This window comes from Ylistrum balloti, unplaced genomic scaffold, assembly GCF_031769215.1.
Source record: "Ylistrum balloti isolate Yb309-2 unplaced genomic scaffold, AGI_CSIRO_Ybal_v1 Utg369868, whole genome shotgun sequence".
Taxonomy (NCBI): domain Eukaryota; kingdom Metazoa; phylum Mollusca; class Bivalvia; order Pectinida; family Pectinidae; genus Ylistrum; species Ylistrum balloti.
In genome coordinates, this window is record NW_026782012.1 from 362,817 (window position 1) to 383,576 (window position 20,760).

Consider the following 20,760-nt stretch of genomic DNA (forward strand, 5'->3'; position numbering starts at 1 on the left):
AAAGATGAGAAACGGATTTATCAGCACGGTAGCAGCCAGCTGCTGTTCTGCCTCAACTTTTTTATGTTAATACTTGACATTGTACAATGTTAATTATGCCTCAGAATAAAATTTTTAGATAAATAATTCGCTTGATATATCTCATATGCATTATGGCAGTTTACAATTGACCTTGATTTCAAGGATACTCAAGGTCAAATGCTATAGTCTATTAGGCAGTTGCTGAGCAATTAACAATGCGTTAGACGTCGTTGATAGAGTGGGCCTAATCATCCTTTCTAAGTGATATTTGTTTCACACTACTTAAAACTCACTCTCCGTATATCTTAGCAATATGTCCACATACTGAATGACAAGTTAACAAATTCTCCCAAAATTTAGAAAATTTGATTTTAAAAAATAGATATATTTGCAACATAGTTATACTGATAAATGTGGTCTAATTTTGATTGTTCTGTTTCAGATCTGCTGGTAGCATTTTTCTCCGTGCTGACAGACATAATTTGGAAGCTAACTATCCAGTGGTACGCTGGACACATAGGATGTAAGCTCATTAAGTTTATCCAGGCAGTTGGTACTTATGGTTCGACATATGCGCTGGTAGCACTCAGCATCGACCGTCTTGACGCCATAGCAAGGCCGATGAGTATGAGAGGCAAAAGTACGTAAGTCACTACCAAGGTGTAATCCAATAGGCAGGGCATTAAAAGTTGGCAATATCACGGTTTGATATAATATCATTATTAGTGAATTTTTATACAGGTCCTGAATTAAAGATTTCGCAGCATCATAGAATGCTGTCTAATATTTAACCTGAATAGCGAATACATGTGTGATTTTATGACCCCAGCATCAGTAACTGTGCAACTCTCACAATTCTATCATACGTACACAAGATTGAGCCGTGACAGCTGGAAATTGTTTAGCAGCTCAATCGGTTGTAATGCATTTGAAATTGCTTCGTTAATTTGCCCTTTGACAGGAGAATTATCAAAAATGATAGATATTATTAGATATTAAGACTGAAATATAGTGTTAAAGCCATGTGGTTCAGATAAATGCTGAATGATTTCTACAGGGAATTGTCTCGTTGAAGATTTCTCCGACGGAGAGGCACGACTCATCTCGTAAACTAACCCCATTTCCTGTGAAAGTTTCTTTATAACATCGTAATTCAAGATTTGTGTATTTCAATGTGATTAGATGATTGTACAAAAAACATAAATAAATAACACCATTTAATACAAAGAGTTAGATACAGAAGTGCCAAACAATGAATTAAACAGCATCATACAGCTGTTTCGTACTTCTAGGACTCGTCGGTGATGCTAAACGCATACATTTTAAACCTAGGAGGTATTTAGCGATCGAAAGAAATTCAAATATATATGAAGAGGTGTAGCAGTCAAATAATTCTATAAGTTTCGTGAATTTCATATTTCTGACCATTTTAGTAGACCGTCAAGTACATGTGTATGTTCTAAGTCAATATTTGAATGAATTTATAAGTGGTATTAGTTTCAGCACTTTTAAATTAGTTGTTACTATATCCTTTTGATCATTCCATAATTGACAGTTTCCTGGCATTTGTATCATCGATTGGTTATAATCTGTTGAAGTAGGAGAGTGATTGCTGCAGGTTTGTAATCATATCTCATTAGATGTTTATTTAGTAAATATTTTTATGGCTTGAAAATAAACAACATGCAAGGAAAACCCCCAACCCATACAACACACTGAGTCTTATTAGTGAAAGTTATAATGTCAGACTGTTATAGAAAAATAATCTATAAAGTAATCAATGTTAAGGGACGCGGGTGTATTTACACTCAATAGAAATATGTGAATATAAACATTTTCAGCAAAACATCAATGCAGGTCAGCTGTAATAACAGAAATATCGATAAACTAATGATTAACTTTTAAAGGCGAAACGTCATTTTCAAAAGACTTAGGGCGACCTGGCCCTTCAGACGGCGACATTATGGTTCGGATTATTTTTATACGACCTAGACATTCTTGTTTTAAAATCCAAAAGTAAAAGTGAAACTACGACCCCTTTTGGTACAGTGTTAATCATATCTAAAAGGGTTCAATGATATCCTTAATTGTTGTTTCTGGTACCAGAGTATGTCCTTTTTTGAAGGATTACAATGAATGAAAACAAACATATAACACCTGTTTCGTATATACACCTGTTTCAACATTCTCGGGCTCATCAGTGATGCTGGAGGGAGAGGGTTTGCGACTAAAGTGTTCTAGACAGATAACACCCAAGAAAGGGAACGTGTTTTATTTAAATATTTACCTTAGCGTTGTTCACCATCTTTACCATTTAAGTGCAGAAAGGCTTCTCAGTAAAATGCCAGCTCTAAATCATTTTTAATTCGAAACATTTTTATATCGACAGAACAGAATATGTGCGTCAACACAATATAAAATTTTTCTTCATTCGTGGTAAAAAATATTTAATGTATATATGCAACAGCAAAAGAGTAATTATGTTACTCTAACTTGCAATGGAACAACAAAAATGGTATTGGAATTTCCGTACTGTCAATCATTTAGCTAGGTTGAGTCAACCTGATTTGTTATCAGGATGTTAGCGCATTTGGTGTAATGGCATTCGCAGCTTACAAACATAAATCTTAACAAAACACAGCCTACAGCACAAATAAATTCAAATGCACCCACAGGTGGGTGATAGGATTCTCCCTAATTAGCTCTTCCCTAACGCTCTTTCAATTCACGTAATATTTCATCAGGTCGGATGTGAGAATTGCGCGCGATTACGCTATTCCAAATTCATCAAACCGACCGCAAAATCACATATCTTCATTGACATACGTAATGACTGTTTCGCGACTTTGGACTTGTTTAACGTGAAATTAATTACTCTGCTTGTATTTTCATGGCAATACTTTTAGAGCGTTCAATACGGCGAGCGACTGACGACACCTGACTGACTAGCTTTTCCATGTTAAAATGTGATTATTTGGAACTCAGTTCCAGTGTTTTACAAATGCTTAAGACCCATGACTCAGTCATATAACAAATGGGTTCTTATTTCATTTAAAATGTCAAAAGCTATTGGAAAACGCCTGTGATTCCGAACAATATTTTTTTTTTTTTTTGGGGGGGGGGGGGGGGGGGGTATTTGATTTGTTACTATTAACAGCGTTAGCCATCTTGACGCGGGACCATCATGGCTACGGGAACTTATGGTGGATGATCTTTAAATATTTATCTACGCTTTGCTTTCCATTTGCATGCTTTCCGCGGTTGCAAGAATCCGATGCAGTAAACGGTCAGCTTTTCATCGACAGCATAGATTATGAGCACCAATAAAAGCTTTCTTCCACGGTTGTATTTATCCTGACATTAAAGATATGCATAATATTCAAAAGCAAAGGAATCTTCTCAGTATAACACTCAATTGCTTTGCAAGGCCCAGTCAAACTGATGTATTGCCCGGATGTTACAATGTTTAGTGTTATTTCCTACAATCGCAGCTTACAAACATAAATAAAAACACACCACAACCTAAAGCACTATTAAATTCTAGAGCATCAAAAGTGAATGGTCGCGTTTGTTCTAAATAGCTTTTGTCTCAAGTGAATCAGCCACAATTTTCTTTCTAGCAATATTTCGTCATGTCAGAAATTATTGAAGCGAGGATTGCCTGTGATTACGATTTTCAAAGTCAATAAAGTCGACCAGAAAATCACAGATCTCTCTTAACATATGCTCTGACAGTTTCACGAACCGGATTTATTTGACGTGAAACTCATTATTGTATGGTATCCATACAAGGAGTAATCATGCGGTTGCATTTTCATTATAGCACATAAAGTGTTAAATACGGTGAACGATAAATGTTGTTCTCGGTTAGCTTAAGTCTATAATCCTTTTTCATACTAAAATGTGATGATTTCGAAAACATGTCTGAAGTTTTAAAAAAAAAAAAAAAAAAACGGAACACCATTTCTCAATTTTATAGCAAATGGATTAATGTCCCATTTGAAAGTCAAAAGACATGAATAAATGCATGGCAATTCCAAACAATTTCTTTGTTGTTTTTTTAATGCTAGATTTATCACTGTTCAAGCTTCGTCACCTTAAAGTAGCTTAGATTGAATATTATGTAACAAAAGCAATACAGCTTTAGTGAATATTTTCAACGCTTTCGAATAATCAATTACTCAGAGCTTATGGTATTTAAATTTTCGTTACACACATAACATATACTGATAGTAGTATACTTTTGATCTTCCTGTTAATATATTTAACAGAGTTCATATTCTATGTGGTCAGGATACAATATATGACAAAATATACAATATTCACATTTCAGAAACGTTTTCATGTATACTAACATTATTCAAAATACAAATACTAATAGAATCTTCCCCTACCCTGAGGGTGTGATAGAGAAATCTCCAACCCGAGGGGTGATTTTTGTTGTTGTCTAACCCGAGGCTCTGCCGAGGGTTAGACTACAAAAAAAAAATCACCCCGAGGGTTGGAGATTTCTCTGTCACATCCTCTGAGGATAGGGGTTGATTATTTTTCTCCCACCCCATTATTTCCACCACGACGTAAAAAAAAATCCCACGGTACAAGTACCTGAATGGCGCATAAATATCACCATTCACGTTTCCAAAATTCTACATTTTTCCGCGAGAGCAAAATGACAGACTACAAACACAATATGAATAACCATTAAAAATATTTATTTTTTGGAAATTAGATATTTTAATTAGCGACAGATACGTGGAAATACTTGTATTGAACAACATTTAACTCCGTATCATTTATTAAGGTAGGGTAGGCTTGCCGCGATGTCATAGACAAAAAGGAGATTTCCCAGTTTATAATGACGTCAATTGTTTATGCGCGCGAAAAATTGCAATGGTGTGAGTGTCACGCGTGTGTTCATTCAGAATCAGAGTCATAGATGATCCTCCGACGTTTATTTGTGTTCACTGGACAGGGATTGTTATAGTTAATGTTAACTGTGATGTTACAGTCGCGCATTACGGAACCTGGAAACAAAGCATCCACTCGTAGGTTTGAGTCAGTTGTGGTAACCGACTGAGATTTATCCTCCATGGGTGTTCCACATGGGACATGCCTATCCTACATGGGCAGAGGTGGGAGAATAAACTATTCTTTTGAAAATCCCGACTTTCTGGAACAACGGAAATACATAAAATATATATGATTTTACAGTAAAGACTGAGAAAATTTAAATATTAGGACATACAAATGATTGACTCATGAAAAGTTAGATATTTTCCATTTTAAAAAATGTAAAGATGATATCTTTTCATTAAAATTACAAAAGATTTTAAAACCAAAGCCTTATTCTAAAGAATCTAAGATAACTTCTACATGACAACAGACGTTACAATTAGCCGATGAGTTCTTTAATTCAGCTTCAGTTGACGAATTCGTCATAGAAATTAGCTTTGAATGGGAAATCGTAAATATCTGCACAATAACATATTCTTATCAATAAACTCATATAAACCGTATATGTATTTCCTATATTGTAAATATTAATATTCTATGGGCATAGTTTTAAAATAAAACCATTTTCTACCAATATCCAACATCCGGAAACGGTTCTAGCATATTTCATGTGTATTATACATTTACACATTTGGTGCTCGTATATTGTAATATTTTATGTCTATACAGATCGGGTTCATTCAAAAAATGATTATTGATACAGACATGGCACATGACATTGTTCATTTTTTGATTTGTGGGTCTCCGAGATAAAGAAGAAGACGGTTACTCTTCCGGAACACCTAGTATTATTCTCCTCGTTCTTTTTTTCTCAGATTTTTCGTGAAAAGTATCCCTCTTTTTCACATTTTCCCCCTTTTCAACTAATTTGAACTTGACTATTCTACTGACAGGTTGATATTGTCTTTGTTTTAGAGAGAACATAGTTTTAACGTATTAGGGTCTAAATCATAACTTGTATCCAGACATAGTGGTAGTATTCTTAGTGGCTTTAATGACATTCAAAACTGGAATTGTGCACTTAGCGCAGTAACAGATTTTGCATGACTCAAGCTTAACGCATTGTTGCTGAAGTGAATAAACTTTAGCTTACATATTGATATTAAAGTGGCAATTTGAATTTCAAAACAAACCAGTTTACCTATTGCATATTCTACATAATTCGTGATAATGTAAAAATTGTTTCATCACCTGTGACTTGAAAATGCACTCCATGTTACATTTGCTGTTATGTTGGGGTGAAATGGTAACAGAAGTGTGAACATACTGCGTGAACATGTTTATTCGGATAGTGGTAGAATATATACATATACTTGACGTTCTTCTGAAATTATCAGATATTAAAATTTACAAAACTTACTGAATAATAGGACTAGTCTAGATGACAATGGAATTTCCTCAGTCGCCTTCTAAACCTCATATTTAGGCTCTTTGCGTCACTGACGAGTCTTAGAAAGATGATATTACTGTATGATACAGTGTAATTCAATGCTTGGCTCTACAGTATCATATTCAAATTTGTATCAGATGGTTTTATTTCCTTGTATGTCTTTTGTACAGTATCAAAAAGGGAAAGTCATTTACACTCCGTCATAGATAAGCTTTTCATTCCGATTTCTGCATAAATGCCGTATTATGATTCAAAAAGTACAGAAAGACCCTTATTACTTGTTTATTTATTTCCCGAACCGCTTTAACGTTCAGAAATGATATTTTCAACCATGGAAGATTGTCATTTATGCTGATAGACATTTAAGATCTTTGGAAATGTAGGTAATAAAGATATCAGTTATAAAATCGTAAATATAGATAAATATAGATATTTTCTTTTATCCCTTCAGCAATATTTACCGGAACCTATTGAGTGGTATTATTATATCTGAAGTGATAATACAATATTTCCTTCTATACATACATCTCCTGTAAAGTTCTAGCGAAAACTGCACCTATCGTGCTATTACTAGATAACCTGATTGAGGCCTGTGACAAAGCTCGTACTCTTTTCTATAGCCTTATGCCACTAACAACAAGATCTGACATGTTTCTGTTAGTAAAACACTTTCTTCATTTTCAACCAATCATTCTTCTCTTCTATTATTTTCTACGTGGGAACTTGTCTTAAAACTTTTATATAATATCTGATTGTTGAATATGTTGAAACTTTTACCAAAAGAAATATTATTTTCTGTTATGTACAGCCCGGAGATGCCGTATACTTATCGGATTGAACTGGTCCTGCGCTATTGTTTTCTCCATCCCAATGCTTTTGTCTTACAACCTTCAACTTGTGGATGGACATATGCCCCAGTGCTGGATGGAACTACCAGAGCCGTGGATGTGGAAGGTACACATCTATTACATTGGTTATAAATATTAAAAAATCATTGTGTTTTATGTTGTTTAGGTAGGTCCTGAATGGCGGTTCAATTTTATATGCAATGGGTCGAATTTTAGTAGTTATACAACAGCAGCATACAAAAGACCATATTTCTTACGGAGCTCATGAAATGGACAACGAATTTTTAACCGAATTTGTCAGGAAAATTTTGATATAAACATTGATGGGCACTATTTTTCTCATTTCTATTTACGTAATATTGGTCAGTCAGGTGCAACAAGAATGATTGATATAAGATAAAAGCATGTTTCGCTAAAAAATATTTCATGTATTGCTGGATGTATGTTTGCTTAGGTAATACTACCTTGAACGTGTATTGACACTTGATATTTATCCATGGGTAGTATTTACAGAAAACATTTCTGAAGGGATATCAAATATATCAAATGTATTCTTGTACTTTTTCAGGAATCTCCATATTAATCTTTCTGCGGTTCATATTTGGCCCTAGTTTTATGAAATTTTTACTAAATTTGAGTTTGGATTATGATTATGTTGACATATTTGTATTTCCGTTTTGAGTAATGACCATATTAAATGCAAATAATTCAGAATAATGCTGAACTATATTTTAACGCGCATTGATATAGATATTCGGCCCGTCGCTAAACAGGACATGATTCATAGAAAAAGGTGACATTCTGAAAAATGGCGTCCTTTTGACAACAATGCAGATAATGTTTCTCGGTATCATAAAGTTTAAAATGAGGGAAAACTTATCTTTAATATGTGCTTATGTCTACATACAGACTATTAGAATCAACTATACAGAGTCGTCATCTCATTTAAATGTCAATATCCACGTACAACATAGTCAACTCGTCTCAGGGTCGATGAGTACAGACTATTCTACTCATTCAACAGTAATGTATACCGACTAGTCAATCATATGAGAGTCAATTTATACAGACTAGACAATTCATCTTACAGGTCAATGTATACAGACTAGTCAATTCATCTAACAGTCAATATATATATAGACTAGACAATTTATTTAAGTGTCAATGTATACAGACAACCTTTCAAATACTTGAAAAATGCCAACATTTCAACTTCGAATTCTCCCTCATTACGCAAAAAAAAAAAACTTCTAAACTTAGAACGATAAAAGATATTTCAGTATTGTTTTGAAATGGAAGTCATAGAATAATTTTGTATTAACCGTTGGAAAGCATTTAAGATGGCTTAGGTTTCTGACATCTGGCCAAGGCATAGCTTTAGATTACTACTCCTAGCATAACATTTTGTTAGTGGAACGACTGGTTCGTCCGTCGTCAGTATAACAGTGTGGCAGGATTGATTGTCCTGTTGCTTGCCTTCAACAGTATACATTTCTGAGTGGTAGGGCTATAATTTCGGCTCCAGTTCCACATTTACATAGGCTTACACGAGCACATATAGCAGCCTTCCACAATCATATCCATGTAACACATGGCTCACCTCATATACACCGGAAGTCGTCCTTAAATGACCAAAAATAACAGAACACCAGTTAATCTAAAACAAATAAACATATTGTTTCAAAATTTGTGACCCTCATAGTCAGGAATCTGTTACATACAGGCGGAGATAACATTACATGTAAAACACAATTTTTCCTTTCAGCTCTTCAAGAACATTGCTTGATAATTTACTTAGGAACTTTCTAAATGTATAGTAAGGTTATACCTTATAAAGTATTAATAAAGACTGAAGATGACATTGTAACATGTCATGTCCTTGTCCTTGTCAATCTAAGCAGTAAACCTTCCATTGGCTGTTTTACTTATTCAGTTTGTTTTGACCTTGATTTCATGACGTCGATACGTCACAAGTATCATTAGCTTTAGTGATAAACACTATCAGGAGATAGAAATAGAACAGCTGAGACGATAGGAAGCTGAAGATATTGACAATTGAATGGATGTGACCTAAATGTCAGAACATTGCTGATTTCATCCCAATTCAAAGCCATGGACCAGTCCAAATCTATGTATAATATTGATTTAAAGAAATTGAAAATAACACAATGTAAGACTTTATTTGTCTTAAATTTTCTAAAAAGAAAAAAAAAGATTATATGGTTATTAAATTAAACAGTATATAAATATTGAAGCCGACCATAAGAGGGAATGAATTTGTTGATAGTTCGCAGTAGATCTTTACAGCAGTGTTAAAATAATTGTGCTAGAACTCTAGCTAGTTTGAATTGGTAGGTAATCATTCATATGCTGGTTGAATTCATTGCCTAATTATCCCTAGGAGGTCTTATTCTGAAGACTCTTTTTAGGTAATTAAATGTTTTTATGAGCTAAAGGAAGGGTTTTGACATTTTCCCTGTATCATTCTGCCAATGTGTGACAAGTCACCAAAGTGTTTGATCTCTACGCCGTCTGTCATTACAGGACAATTACTGTCAGTGAGCAGCCAATTTCGACCTGTTCATATGAACATTGTGATCTGTTCCACATAGCACCTCAGTTGCCGATGGTGTTTATGTGAAGGTTATTGAAAGATTCTTCCGCAAAAAGCCATGGCTTTTATCTTACGGCTTCTCGAGATCAGATTAACGATGTGAATTTGTCCATAGTGCGGAAACAATTTGTCTGCAATTTTGTTTTTTAGATTAAAAACAAGCATCTCCAAGTTAAAACCTTTCTGGGAAGGTGTTACAACTAAACACAATGGTGTTGACGGTGCTGTCGTTTCTTTTTGTGTTTAACTGGCCCTGCGTGGCCTAATGTGACACAAGAGAATATACACCTTTGATGAAACGTGTCGAAGATATGCATTAAAATATGCACAAGTATTTTTGAAATGTTTCATGTAAAAAAAGAACATATGATGAACAAAAATATTGCACAGAAGACAGAAATGTAAAGCATGTTTCAATACAATTTTAAAACTAAAGACAGTGGCGCCAGAAATAAATTGAACTGCATCACAAAGCTGCTTCATCCCTTGTGATGCCAATTGTCTTATTAATGGAGAACTAGAAGACGCCCGAGGAAAATCCAAGCATGTCAAAACAAGTGACAGAAACTAGATAGGGACGCGTACTAATAAGATAATAAGAGAAAATTCACAACCTTCTTCAGTGATTGATTTCGGAATAACACATGTTGGCATTTTTTCCTTTGCTTTTAAAATCTTAGAACAAAAATAAAATTAATTATAGATATTGGAAAGTTTAAATTATTATTGATATTATTCATATTGATTTATTATGATTTAATAAAAAAAAATAAGAAAGTAAATTCGACAATGATGTTTATTACTTTATAGATGATTTTCCAGATAAGTCTTGTAATTCTCAAATGATTCAAACAGTTAATTTTATGCTAAATCAAATTAGAAGTATTACGTCACGCTAAACCTTGCGGAATACCCTTTTGATTCTCCTCATACTTTAGTATATGTCGAATGTAGTTTTATTATTCATATTTTGATAGTTTTATGTTAACTTGAATCGTAAGCATGTTCAAATTTTGGTATTGCCTTGTTCTGAAGTATTTCTATATCATGAGTCAAACACTTACAACCCCGATCATATACCGTAGAAAGAGCATATTCTTCCTATCATTTGTATTTAATTTTATTTATTTATTTGGTTGGTGGGTTGGTTGGTCGGTCGGTAGGTTACATTTTGACTCTTCCTATTTCTAGGAGTTGTCTCACCAACGGACGTTCGTTCGTTCGCCCGACGTGCTTTCAGTGCTTTCATTTATGACAAGTCTTGAACATTTATCCTATCAAACGTTCTGAGAATCTCTTTACAAAGTTAATGATAATAAGGTTTAATGTCAAAATATCGTTCATTTCCATCACCAATTCACTACATCAGTTAAAGACATAGCACATTCTTGATAATTTACATTTAATGTAATTTGCTCTTTGAGGATGGTTTCGGACAAAAAAACCCAACACATTAACGATTCAATCAGTTTGATGCCGACGGTACTTTATTTGTGTATTGATTCTGCCATTCACAATACGAAAAGGGAAATACGGTTACCTTTCATGCTCGCATTTAAAGTGACTAACGTGCGTAGGTTTTTTTCTTATTAAAAGATAAAAAATAAAAATTGCTGCTAATGAACTACACGCAAACAGCTGTATTCATTTTCAAATTTCTTTCCAAATAACATAAAATCTTAACACTTAATTGATTGAAAATGGATTTGCTGATTGAATCTCCCGAAGCCAAAATAGCCATGCCATTTTCTAGTCATTATGAGCACACGTCCTCTAAACATTTCATTTATTAATATTTACGGGCACGAATCTTCAGACAACGTATCCAATTACTTCATCATTGCATACAAGTGCCATTAACTCTCCTTATTCCTCTTCAAAACTAGATTTATTTGATAAAGTGGAAGCCATACATAAACCTTTCAATAATACTTCAATAATACCGGTCATTGATGAGTGGCTTGTAATTAGAATATTGCATTGGATCATGTGAGCTCGTCTGTTGATCATGTACGCCTTTTAGAAACTTCGTATTCAGTAATGGTTCAATTTCTTTTTCGGGGATGTTTACTATTATTTAAGATAGACACCTTCTTTGTTTCGTCCGTTTAGGCCCAAACCATCACTGACGTGTCTTAGAATAATGGAACATGTGTATGATACAGCTGAACTCATTATTTCGCTCTCTTGATATCTGCTTCTGAATCTGCAGGAACAAGAAACCATTCACTAGAGTGCCTTTTGTACAGTAATAGTCAGTAGGAAGGCCATCAAGTTTAAATTAGTTTAAACAATATATTTATTTCGTATTCAAAGATTTAACCACTAAGTTTGATTTGATTTGACATGCTTTTCACATTTGTGTTCTTTCATAATTCTTTAAAATTATCAATGTCATTGCAATACAGATCATCATTCTAGCTGTGTCTCTCTCCGTATAGGATTTGACATCATCTCACCAGGGGTCATGACCTGGTGAACTTTGCACCCTCTGTACATAACACAGGGCGAATGGTGTAATTGATCATTACATCAAAGCAAATCATTTCATTACAACATGTAGATCAGTCTAATTAAAATTCATAGGTTCGTTTCTCTTCAGGAAGGCGCGAGAGAAGGGATCAGCATCGCAATTAGATAGACATGTTCTACCTTTTTTCGACATGTTATGACGAAATATACAAATAGGTTTTCGCCCACTCTCATTCACTTTCAATATTTCGTAAGCGGTATTTTGATTGGCTGATGCAAAATTTCACCAGAAATGAATCTTTATAAGATGTTGTCAGATCTTATGACAGAGTGCGGATTAGGATATGTATGATAATGCAAATGATGAAATTATTTTTAAACATGCAGTACAACATGAGATATGTTTTAATTTCACATCCTACATTACCATATGTACATGTTCATTTGTAACTTTATTCCTGAAATCAACTCCTTACTTTCTTATTACTTGAACTTTCTTTATGCATAATTTGTGAAATTTCAAAATGTCAACATAAAACACGAAGCGATTTAATCGTGCATTATTCTGTTAAAAGCTGAATTTCCAGATGTGCCTAATATGTTTTTCGTGCTAAGGTACCATTGAAACAAGCTGTTAACTCATAAACATCCAGCAACAAGGATTACTAACTGTCGTCAGTGTTTATATGACACCACGACAGGTCACTATATTACATTATAACGGATTTGAATCACTGGTAACCGTAAATTCATCACCCAAATATATGTTATTATTTTGGTGTTATTATCATCTTTTTGCTTGTAGGAGATACATACTTTAATCAGCTGTCCTATTTCAGGTATATATTACGCTGATAGCAACCCTGCTCCTGATTATCCCAGCTCTTATCATTGCTTTCTGCTACATCTTCATCGTCATCGTCATCTGGAGGCGGTCAAGTCTCTCATTGAATGCCACAAATAGCGCTGAACACACGCGCATTGTATCAAAAGGTAACTGACAATTAACATTTTGATCACAAGCTTTTTGCAACACATAATATGCTGTGCTCGGAGAATACTGAAATCATTTACTAATTATTCGAAAAACAACAAGTAATATTCATGGCACATTTGTCATGTGACAACAGAATATTGCTTTTTTATTGAGCGATGGCATGTCGGTTACACAGATGACATTTTGGACGGGATGTGAAATGTATTCAAATGACAACTGATTTCAGTCTGTATATATTGTCACCTATTTGATCAATTTCCTTCCTCACTGTTTGGTTGACAATCTGTTGATATTGCTCTAGTAGAGTGAAAAACAAAGAAAATATCGATATTTTATCGGAACATTTGTTCAAAAACAATCTTGATGGACAAATGGAATTTTTTTAAATAGATATACAGTATAAAGACAATAAGACCAGGTGTTCCGGAATGGTAAGCGGCTTCATCAAAAGATAACCGCTATGTTAACCGTAGTCTATCCAAGAAACAAAATCAATCCTTAATGAGGATAAGGAAAATAACTAGTTATGGTGAAGCAGATTTGATATGGGTCTGTTAGGATATCCAAATATAGACAATTCCTGAGAGGCTGTCCCTAACATGTTCACCTTATCATTATTAGGACGTTTGTGTTGGAAGGGAATTAGCGTGCATTTCAAGTACTGTACATGTACTTTTCGTGATTATACTTCTCATGACTTTAATCAAAACACAATTTGATCTAAAAGTATCGAATTAAGTAAACAAAGAAAATGTATCGTAAATAAGCAATAGACTAAATTTGCCGAGCACATTTTGATCACAAGCTTTTTGCAACACATAATATGCTGTGCTCGGAGAATACTGAAATCATTTACTAATTATTCGAAAAACAACAAGTAATATTCATGGCACATTTGTCATGTGACAACAGAATATTGCTTTTTTATTGAGCGATGGCATACACAGATGACATTTTGGACGGGATGTGAAATGTATTCAAATGACAACTGATTTCAGTCTGTATATATTGTCACCTATTTGATCAATTTCCTTCCTCACTGTTTGGTTGACAATCTGTTGATATTGCTCTAGTAGAGTGAAAAACAAAGAAAATATCGATATTTTATCGGAACATTTGTTCAAAAACAATCTTGATGGACAAATGGAATTTTTTTAAATAGATATACAGTATAAAGACAATAAGACCAGGTGTTCCGGAATGGTAAGCGGCTTCATCAAAAGATAACCGCTATGTTAACCGTAGTCTATCCAAGAAACAAAATCAATCCTTAATGAGGATAAGGAAAATAACTAGTTATGGTGAAGCCCCCGAATTAAGTAAACATCGTAAATAAGCAATAGACTAAATTTGCCGAGCACCCCCCCCCCCCCCCTTTTTTTTTTTTTTTTAACTGAGAATAATTATTGTTCTGACAACGACATTACATTTCTAAACATTAGCGGTTTGTGAATTGTCATACTTATACATAAACATATATCACCTAGTTCACCTAGTCATAGTATATCTGTTGCGATCTATAAATGATATGCAAAATAAAATTGTTGGAATATTGCCAAAGTCATACAAATCACATATACAGGATTCTTTACATGTTATTTTATCATTCATATCAATACTGGGCTTTTAAATTGACATTTATTTCGAAGTTTGAAGTCTGGGAGGCGACTGTTGAAAAAATAAAAAGGGACAAATTCTAGACGGGGAGGTGCAACAGACCCTAATTAAATGAATTTCGTTATTTTCGTATATAAGATAAGTTTATAATAACGTCACGTACATGCGTATGTTCTGAACTGCGCCACTAATCCTTTGAATTTAAACTTGGTATGTAGGTTAGAACAAGCAACGAGGACTTAAAATTCACCAGCAGTGTCTACCACCTGCTTTCTCAAAGATTGTGCAAAAGACAAAGCAGAGCAATAGGGTCAAATGACTTTGTATGCATTTTGTTTCCATTAACAAGCCGGGATCCATCTTTAAATGTATTGGGTTTTTTTCCCAATTCATTGCTTGAAAACACTTTTATTGGGGCAAAATAGTTTGAATCCAGCTATTGGTTTACAGATGCTCCATCCGGGTCTCCATCCGACAAAAGGAAGCGTGTTCACTGGACAGAGTGTAACGTAAGCTCCAGGGGTCTCATCCCGAAAGCAAAAATCAAAACCATCAAAATGACGTTCGTTATAGTCTTAGGTAGGTTCAATCTTTCTAACTCCGATATTGTATCAAATACAAAAAATATACTATCGATTTCCGATGTATTTTTGAAACTAATGCGTTTTGCATTTACGATTTCCAGTATCAAATGGAATACATGAAGTTTCTAATGAAACAATGGAAATCTGTGTTTATTTCTGGGGTCGATTTTAATCTCCCCCACTGTTCACTCTAACTCACAATCATTTCAAAGAGAAATCACCAGAAATAAAAAAGCTCAAAACAAATAGGATTTTAATTAAAATCAATGAAATTATGAAAAGTAACTAGTATGTCAACGCTTTGGGATATTTATTTATCAATTTTTGTATATTATCATATAATTGTTTGATACCTTATAGTTTTACATGTTCTATTTAATGCTACTATCGTTTGAATCAATATTTCTATCACTATATGCAACATTTGATCTAAATGTTTACTTTATAGGGCATTTGTATATAGTGACGACTAATTCATCCGAATTTATATGAAAAAAATGAATGAATTTCGTGTCGTTTTTTCCAGCGTTCGTGTTTTGTTGGAGTCCGTATTTTGTATACGACCTCTTGGATGTATACGGTCACATACCAAGGACAAATGAGATGATTGCGGTCAGTACATTTATACAAAGTCTTGCTCCTCTTAACAGTGCGGCCAATCCAATCATTTATATGTTGTTTAACAGCAAAATGTACAAAAAGTACTTTAAAAACAAAAAACACCAAAATTCGCCCATCACAAGCACTGCAAGGACTAATGTATGAGGTTACAATCGACACCGGAAGTTGTACATCATATGTTGTTTGGTTGTACGTTTTAGCTTTTTTGCTGAAATTCCATCGATTTCTTATAAGCATGCGCTGATGGACAACTTCATATCAAAGTGTACAGTGTGGTTAAGCCCACGGAGACAAGGGGGTACACTGTTTGTGTCGTCGGACAGTACCATGGCTGATTATTTTCAGGAATTATGTGATATCATTAAAGTTGTAGCGAATACATATCGTTTTGTTTTGTGTTGACGAATCTGCGTAGATGAATACTTTTCTGTATTCTCGAAACCTATGAGCATGCATTTCAGCGGAAGGAAACATCACCTACGTCCGAATTTTTCTTTCAATTCAAAACTTCTGTGAACTAATTATCCATCACAACCTGTAAAATACAGCTGTACACTGAAGTTTCCTTAGATGCAAAAATGAGCTGCAGAAACATGTCTTTTTGAAGAGATTTACCTTTCCAATTCTTCTATAGATATTTCAGTATTCTTGACCAAAGTAAATGCTATTAATTTGGCGCTCGATCATATTGAAAAATAATTGTGACAAATAACGCTATTTTTATGCTTTGACTCTATCTTAGAGATTTTCAAATTACGCAATATTCAGAACGAATCAATTTCAAACTTGGCACCTGTGATAAACATATTCCAAAAGAAAGTCGGATGTTGTTCCAGTGGATCGCAGGACATGTTGCAGGTAATGGCAATGAAGGCGTTAAGATGGAATTCAAAATGCCCTACACTTGTTATATTGTGACACAAAACTGCTATATCCTCACCCTAAACAAATCATCTGCATTGAAAGATGGTAGGTAGCAACGATTGTCTCTGGAGACAAAAACTTCATTATTTCTTATATTTAAGAAAATATCAGAGCACAACTTTCTAAGCGAGCAAACTCTATCTGGTTTCTGATCCTCAACAGGGTATCCTGGATATATCTATTATATCCTTCATTCATTGTTAAGGCGAACTAATGCAAAAAAAATAAAAAAAAAATAAATAAAAAACACAAACCGGAAACAAAAACAAAACAAAAACAATATACAAAGATGTCAACATTGTCATCATTAAAACTCAAATTCGATCAAACTAATGCAACATATGAACAAAAGAAAGATTTACACGGCGCTCATGAAAAAGTACAAGTAGAAATAGACCAGGTGTTCCGGAAGAGTACGCACCTCCTGCGACACTCGCCGCGTAGGCCTTGATCAATCCAAGTAAGCAATGTCATGTTTTCAAATGAGAACAAGGTATACAACAACGGAACCAAAAGACAAAATATCTCAGATATGAAATGTTTTCTTTTCCGTAGAATTGAATAAAGTATTTAGAGATGTTAAAAACATTTCTCTTAAACAAGATTTTGAAACAGACTTTTTATTAATAGTATCGGGAATCTCCGGCATTTTCCGTAAAGGAACTCGTTTACTTCAGGAAATAGTGATAATCACAATAAACTTCAGAAAATACCAACATGTCAACATAATCATAATCCAAACTCAAATTCAATAACAAAAAATACCAGCATGTCAGCATAATCATAATCCAAACTCAAATTCATTAACAAAAAGTACCAACATGTCAACATAATCATGATCCAAACTCAAATTCAATAACACAAGAAAATACCAATATGTCAACATAATCATAATCCAAACTCAAATTCAATAACACAAGAAAATACCAACATGTCAACATAATCATAATCCAAACTCAAATTCAATAACACAAGAAAATACCAACATGTCAACATAGTCATAATCCAAACTCAAATTCAATAACACAAGAAAATACCAACATGTCAACATAATCATAATCCAAACTCAAATTCAATAATAAAAAATACCAACATGTCAACATAATCATAATCCAAACTCAAATTCAATAACACAAGAAAATACCAACATGTCAACATAATCATGATCCAAACTCAAATTCAATAACACAAGAAAATACCAACATGTCAACATAATCATAATCCAAACTCAAATTCAATAACACAAGAAAATACCAACATGTCAACATAATCATAATCCAAACTCAAATTCAATAACACAAGAAAATACCAACATGTCAACATAATCATAATCCAAACTCAAATTCAATAACACAAGAAAATACCAACATGTCAACATAATCATAATCCAAACTCAAATTCAATAACAAAAAATACCAACATGTCAACATAATCATAATCCAGACTCAAATTCAATAGCACAAGAAAATACCAATATGTCAACATAATCATAATCTAAACTCAAATTCAATAACAAAAAATACCAACATGTCAACATAATCATGATCCAAACTCAAATTCAATAAAATAAGGACAAAATATGAACAAAGGAAAAAAGAGACCCCTGAAAAAGTACAAGGAAAATAAAACCAGATGTTCCGAAATATCACAAGAAAATTGTCAAGTGCCGATAACCTGCAAAAAAACAGAAAGTGATTATATTTATCAACATCGGTACTTAAACTTGATCTTTAAAGCTTGATTTTGTTCGGATGAATGGTAAGATCGATGTACCTCATGTTGAAATGGATTCGCTGTCATTTTATTTCATTGTGTGTGTTTTAACATCCACACATCTGTCATGTATTTCATTGTTATCATAGCAGAAGGCGAGATACAGTTCAAACATGAATTTAATTTCATCAGATAAACATTTGTCCAATGTTAATGTTATCAGCTAACTAAATAAAAGAAGTCGTACGCCATATCTGTTACGTATGATATCAAGGTAGCGTTATACACCTGGAGCTAAACACAATATCTATCTCACACTGACAAACACGGACAAGTCTTGTAAAGATATTGTTTATTGAGAATAATCCCTGAATGTTCATATCAGCGGGATGGTTAATTAAATCTATATCAATCTTTGATTTTCAATGTTAAGGTATTAGAATAACAGGGTTAATGGCCTATTGCGTTTCAATGCACACCCCCTGAACATCACCTTCATTATCGTACAGTATTGGTTATCATTGTGTATGTTTACAATACATCTATATCAAGACAAAGAAAGGAGAAAAATGATAACGTATTCGATAAGCACATGTATAAAAGTTGGATTATAGTATGTTTACCATTCGCTATCTCACCCGAAGGTCAAGAGTTCATCATACGCTTGTTTAGTTAACACTATTTCACCCTACAATCTGGATTCCTTAGCACTAAGGTGAAATGGTGTCTGACCTCTGTTTTATGGGGTCCAAATTAATAAGTTATCTTATTCTGTTTTTTCCGTAAATACAAATCCATTATACATAATTTATGTGTTTGAATATAAGTAATATTGCAATATTAACAAGATAAGATATTCTAAGCAGTATCTTTGAAATAGTCTTAAAGAAATTAGAAAAAATAGTCTCAAAGAAATCAATAAAAATAGTCTTAGCGAAATTAGAAAAAAATAGTCTTAGCGAAATTAGAAAAAATAGTCTTGAAGAAATTAGAAAAAATAGTCTAAGAGAAATTAGAAAAAAAAATTAAATCCGGATATCTATTTATGCTTCGTACAGAAATACTGACATCAACATCAAAATCCATGATTTCACTTCCGGTAAAAAAAAAGTTGAAAATCTCCGGCTGGCGGGTACCTATTTCGGCATATCTGTGAATCTCATTTTTATATAGATTTTTAAAAATTCAATATATTTGTGTATTGAAATACACAATTTCATTAGATCTAACAGGTTTTATATGACAGATAAATGTATGATAAGTGAACAACCGGAGACAGATTGTACACAAAGATAACTAAAATCCGGTCGCAAAACGTTAACTAAGACAATCCTAATCTATTTTGAATTTGACATTTGATCCAATTTGTGTGTGTGTGTGTTTTTTTTTTTTTTTTTTTCCCTGATTTAGATAATCGCCTTCAGAATATATCAAAAATGACGCTGTTAAACTGGCGTAGTTTGACCGAGCCATGTTCGTCACATCCATTTTACATGCTTCGGCATTCAGTAAGAACCTAGAGTAATCTACAGGTGCACCTGGGCCAGAATTATGATGAAGACTTGATATCTCGCACCTGCCGAATACTCTTACCCACTATAGGTCAGTAACATATGTCTATCACTATCAGTAATGGCATATCAAACTAAAAACTCACAGATGACCTTTTAACCAGTCAACAGCCCCCGCCTTGACCGTGGTGACCATTTGGTCAAGATTGGTGTTTATTATAGATAGACAACACTTTAGGTAAGCAGGCTTTTATTGTTGTTTCATATTAACATTTATTTTGTGTCTGAATAATTTTGTTTGGGATTTTTGTTTTAGTTGTTGTTGTTATAGATACACCCTTGTCGCCTAATAGAGAGTACTAAGTCATATTTCTACTTTCTGTTATCTGTAGTACCAAGTAGTCGGTCCGCCATACTTCTGTTGTGTTGACTAAC

The 20,760-nt window shown here is 33.7% G+C and overlaps 1 protein-coding gene across 1 annotated transcript in view; it reads left to right on the forward strand.

Annotated features, from left to right (window-relative positions):
• Window positions 1–16,321, forward strand: part of LOC132545952 (cardioacceleratory peptide receptor-like) — a 49,679-nt gene extending 33,358 nt beyond the window's left edge. The window contains exons 2-6 of the mRNA XM_060209634.1: window positions 464–661; window positions 7,233–7,378; window positions 13,198–13,351; window positions 15,423–15,551; window positions 16,083–16,321. Coding sequence (XP_060065617.1) covers window positions 464–661; window positions 7,233–7,378; window positions 13,198–13,351; window positions 15,423–15,551; window positions 16,083–16,321 — 866 coding nt within the window. The remainder of the gene's footprint in view (window positions 1–463; window positions 662–7,232; window positions 7,379–13,197; window positions 13,352–15,422; window positions 15,552–16,082) is intronic.
• Window positions 16,322–20,760: the final 4,439 nt, after the last annotated feature.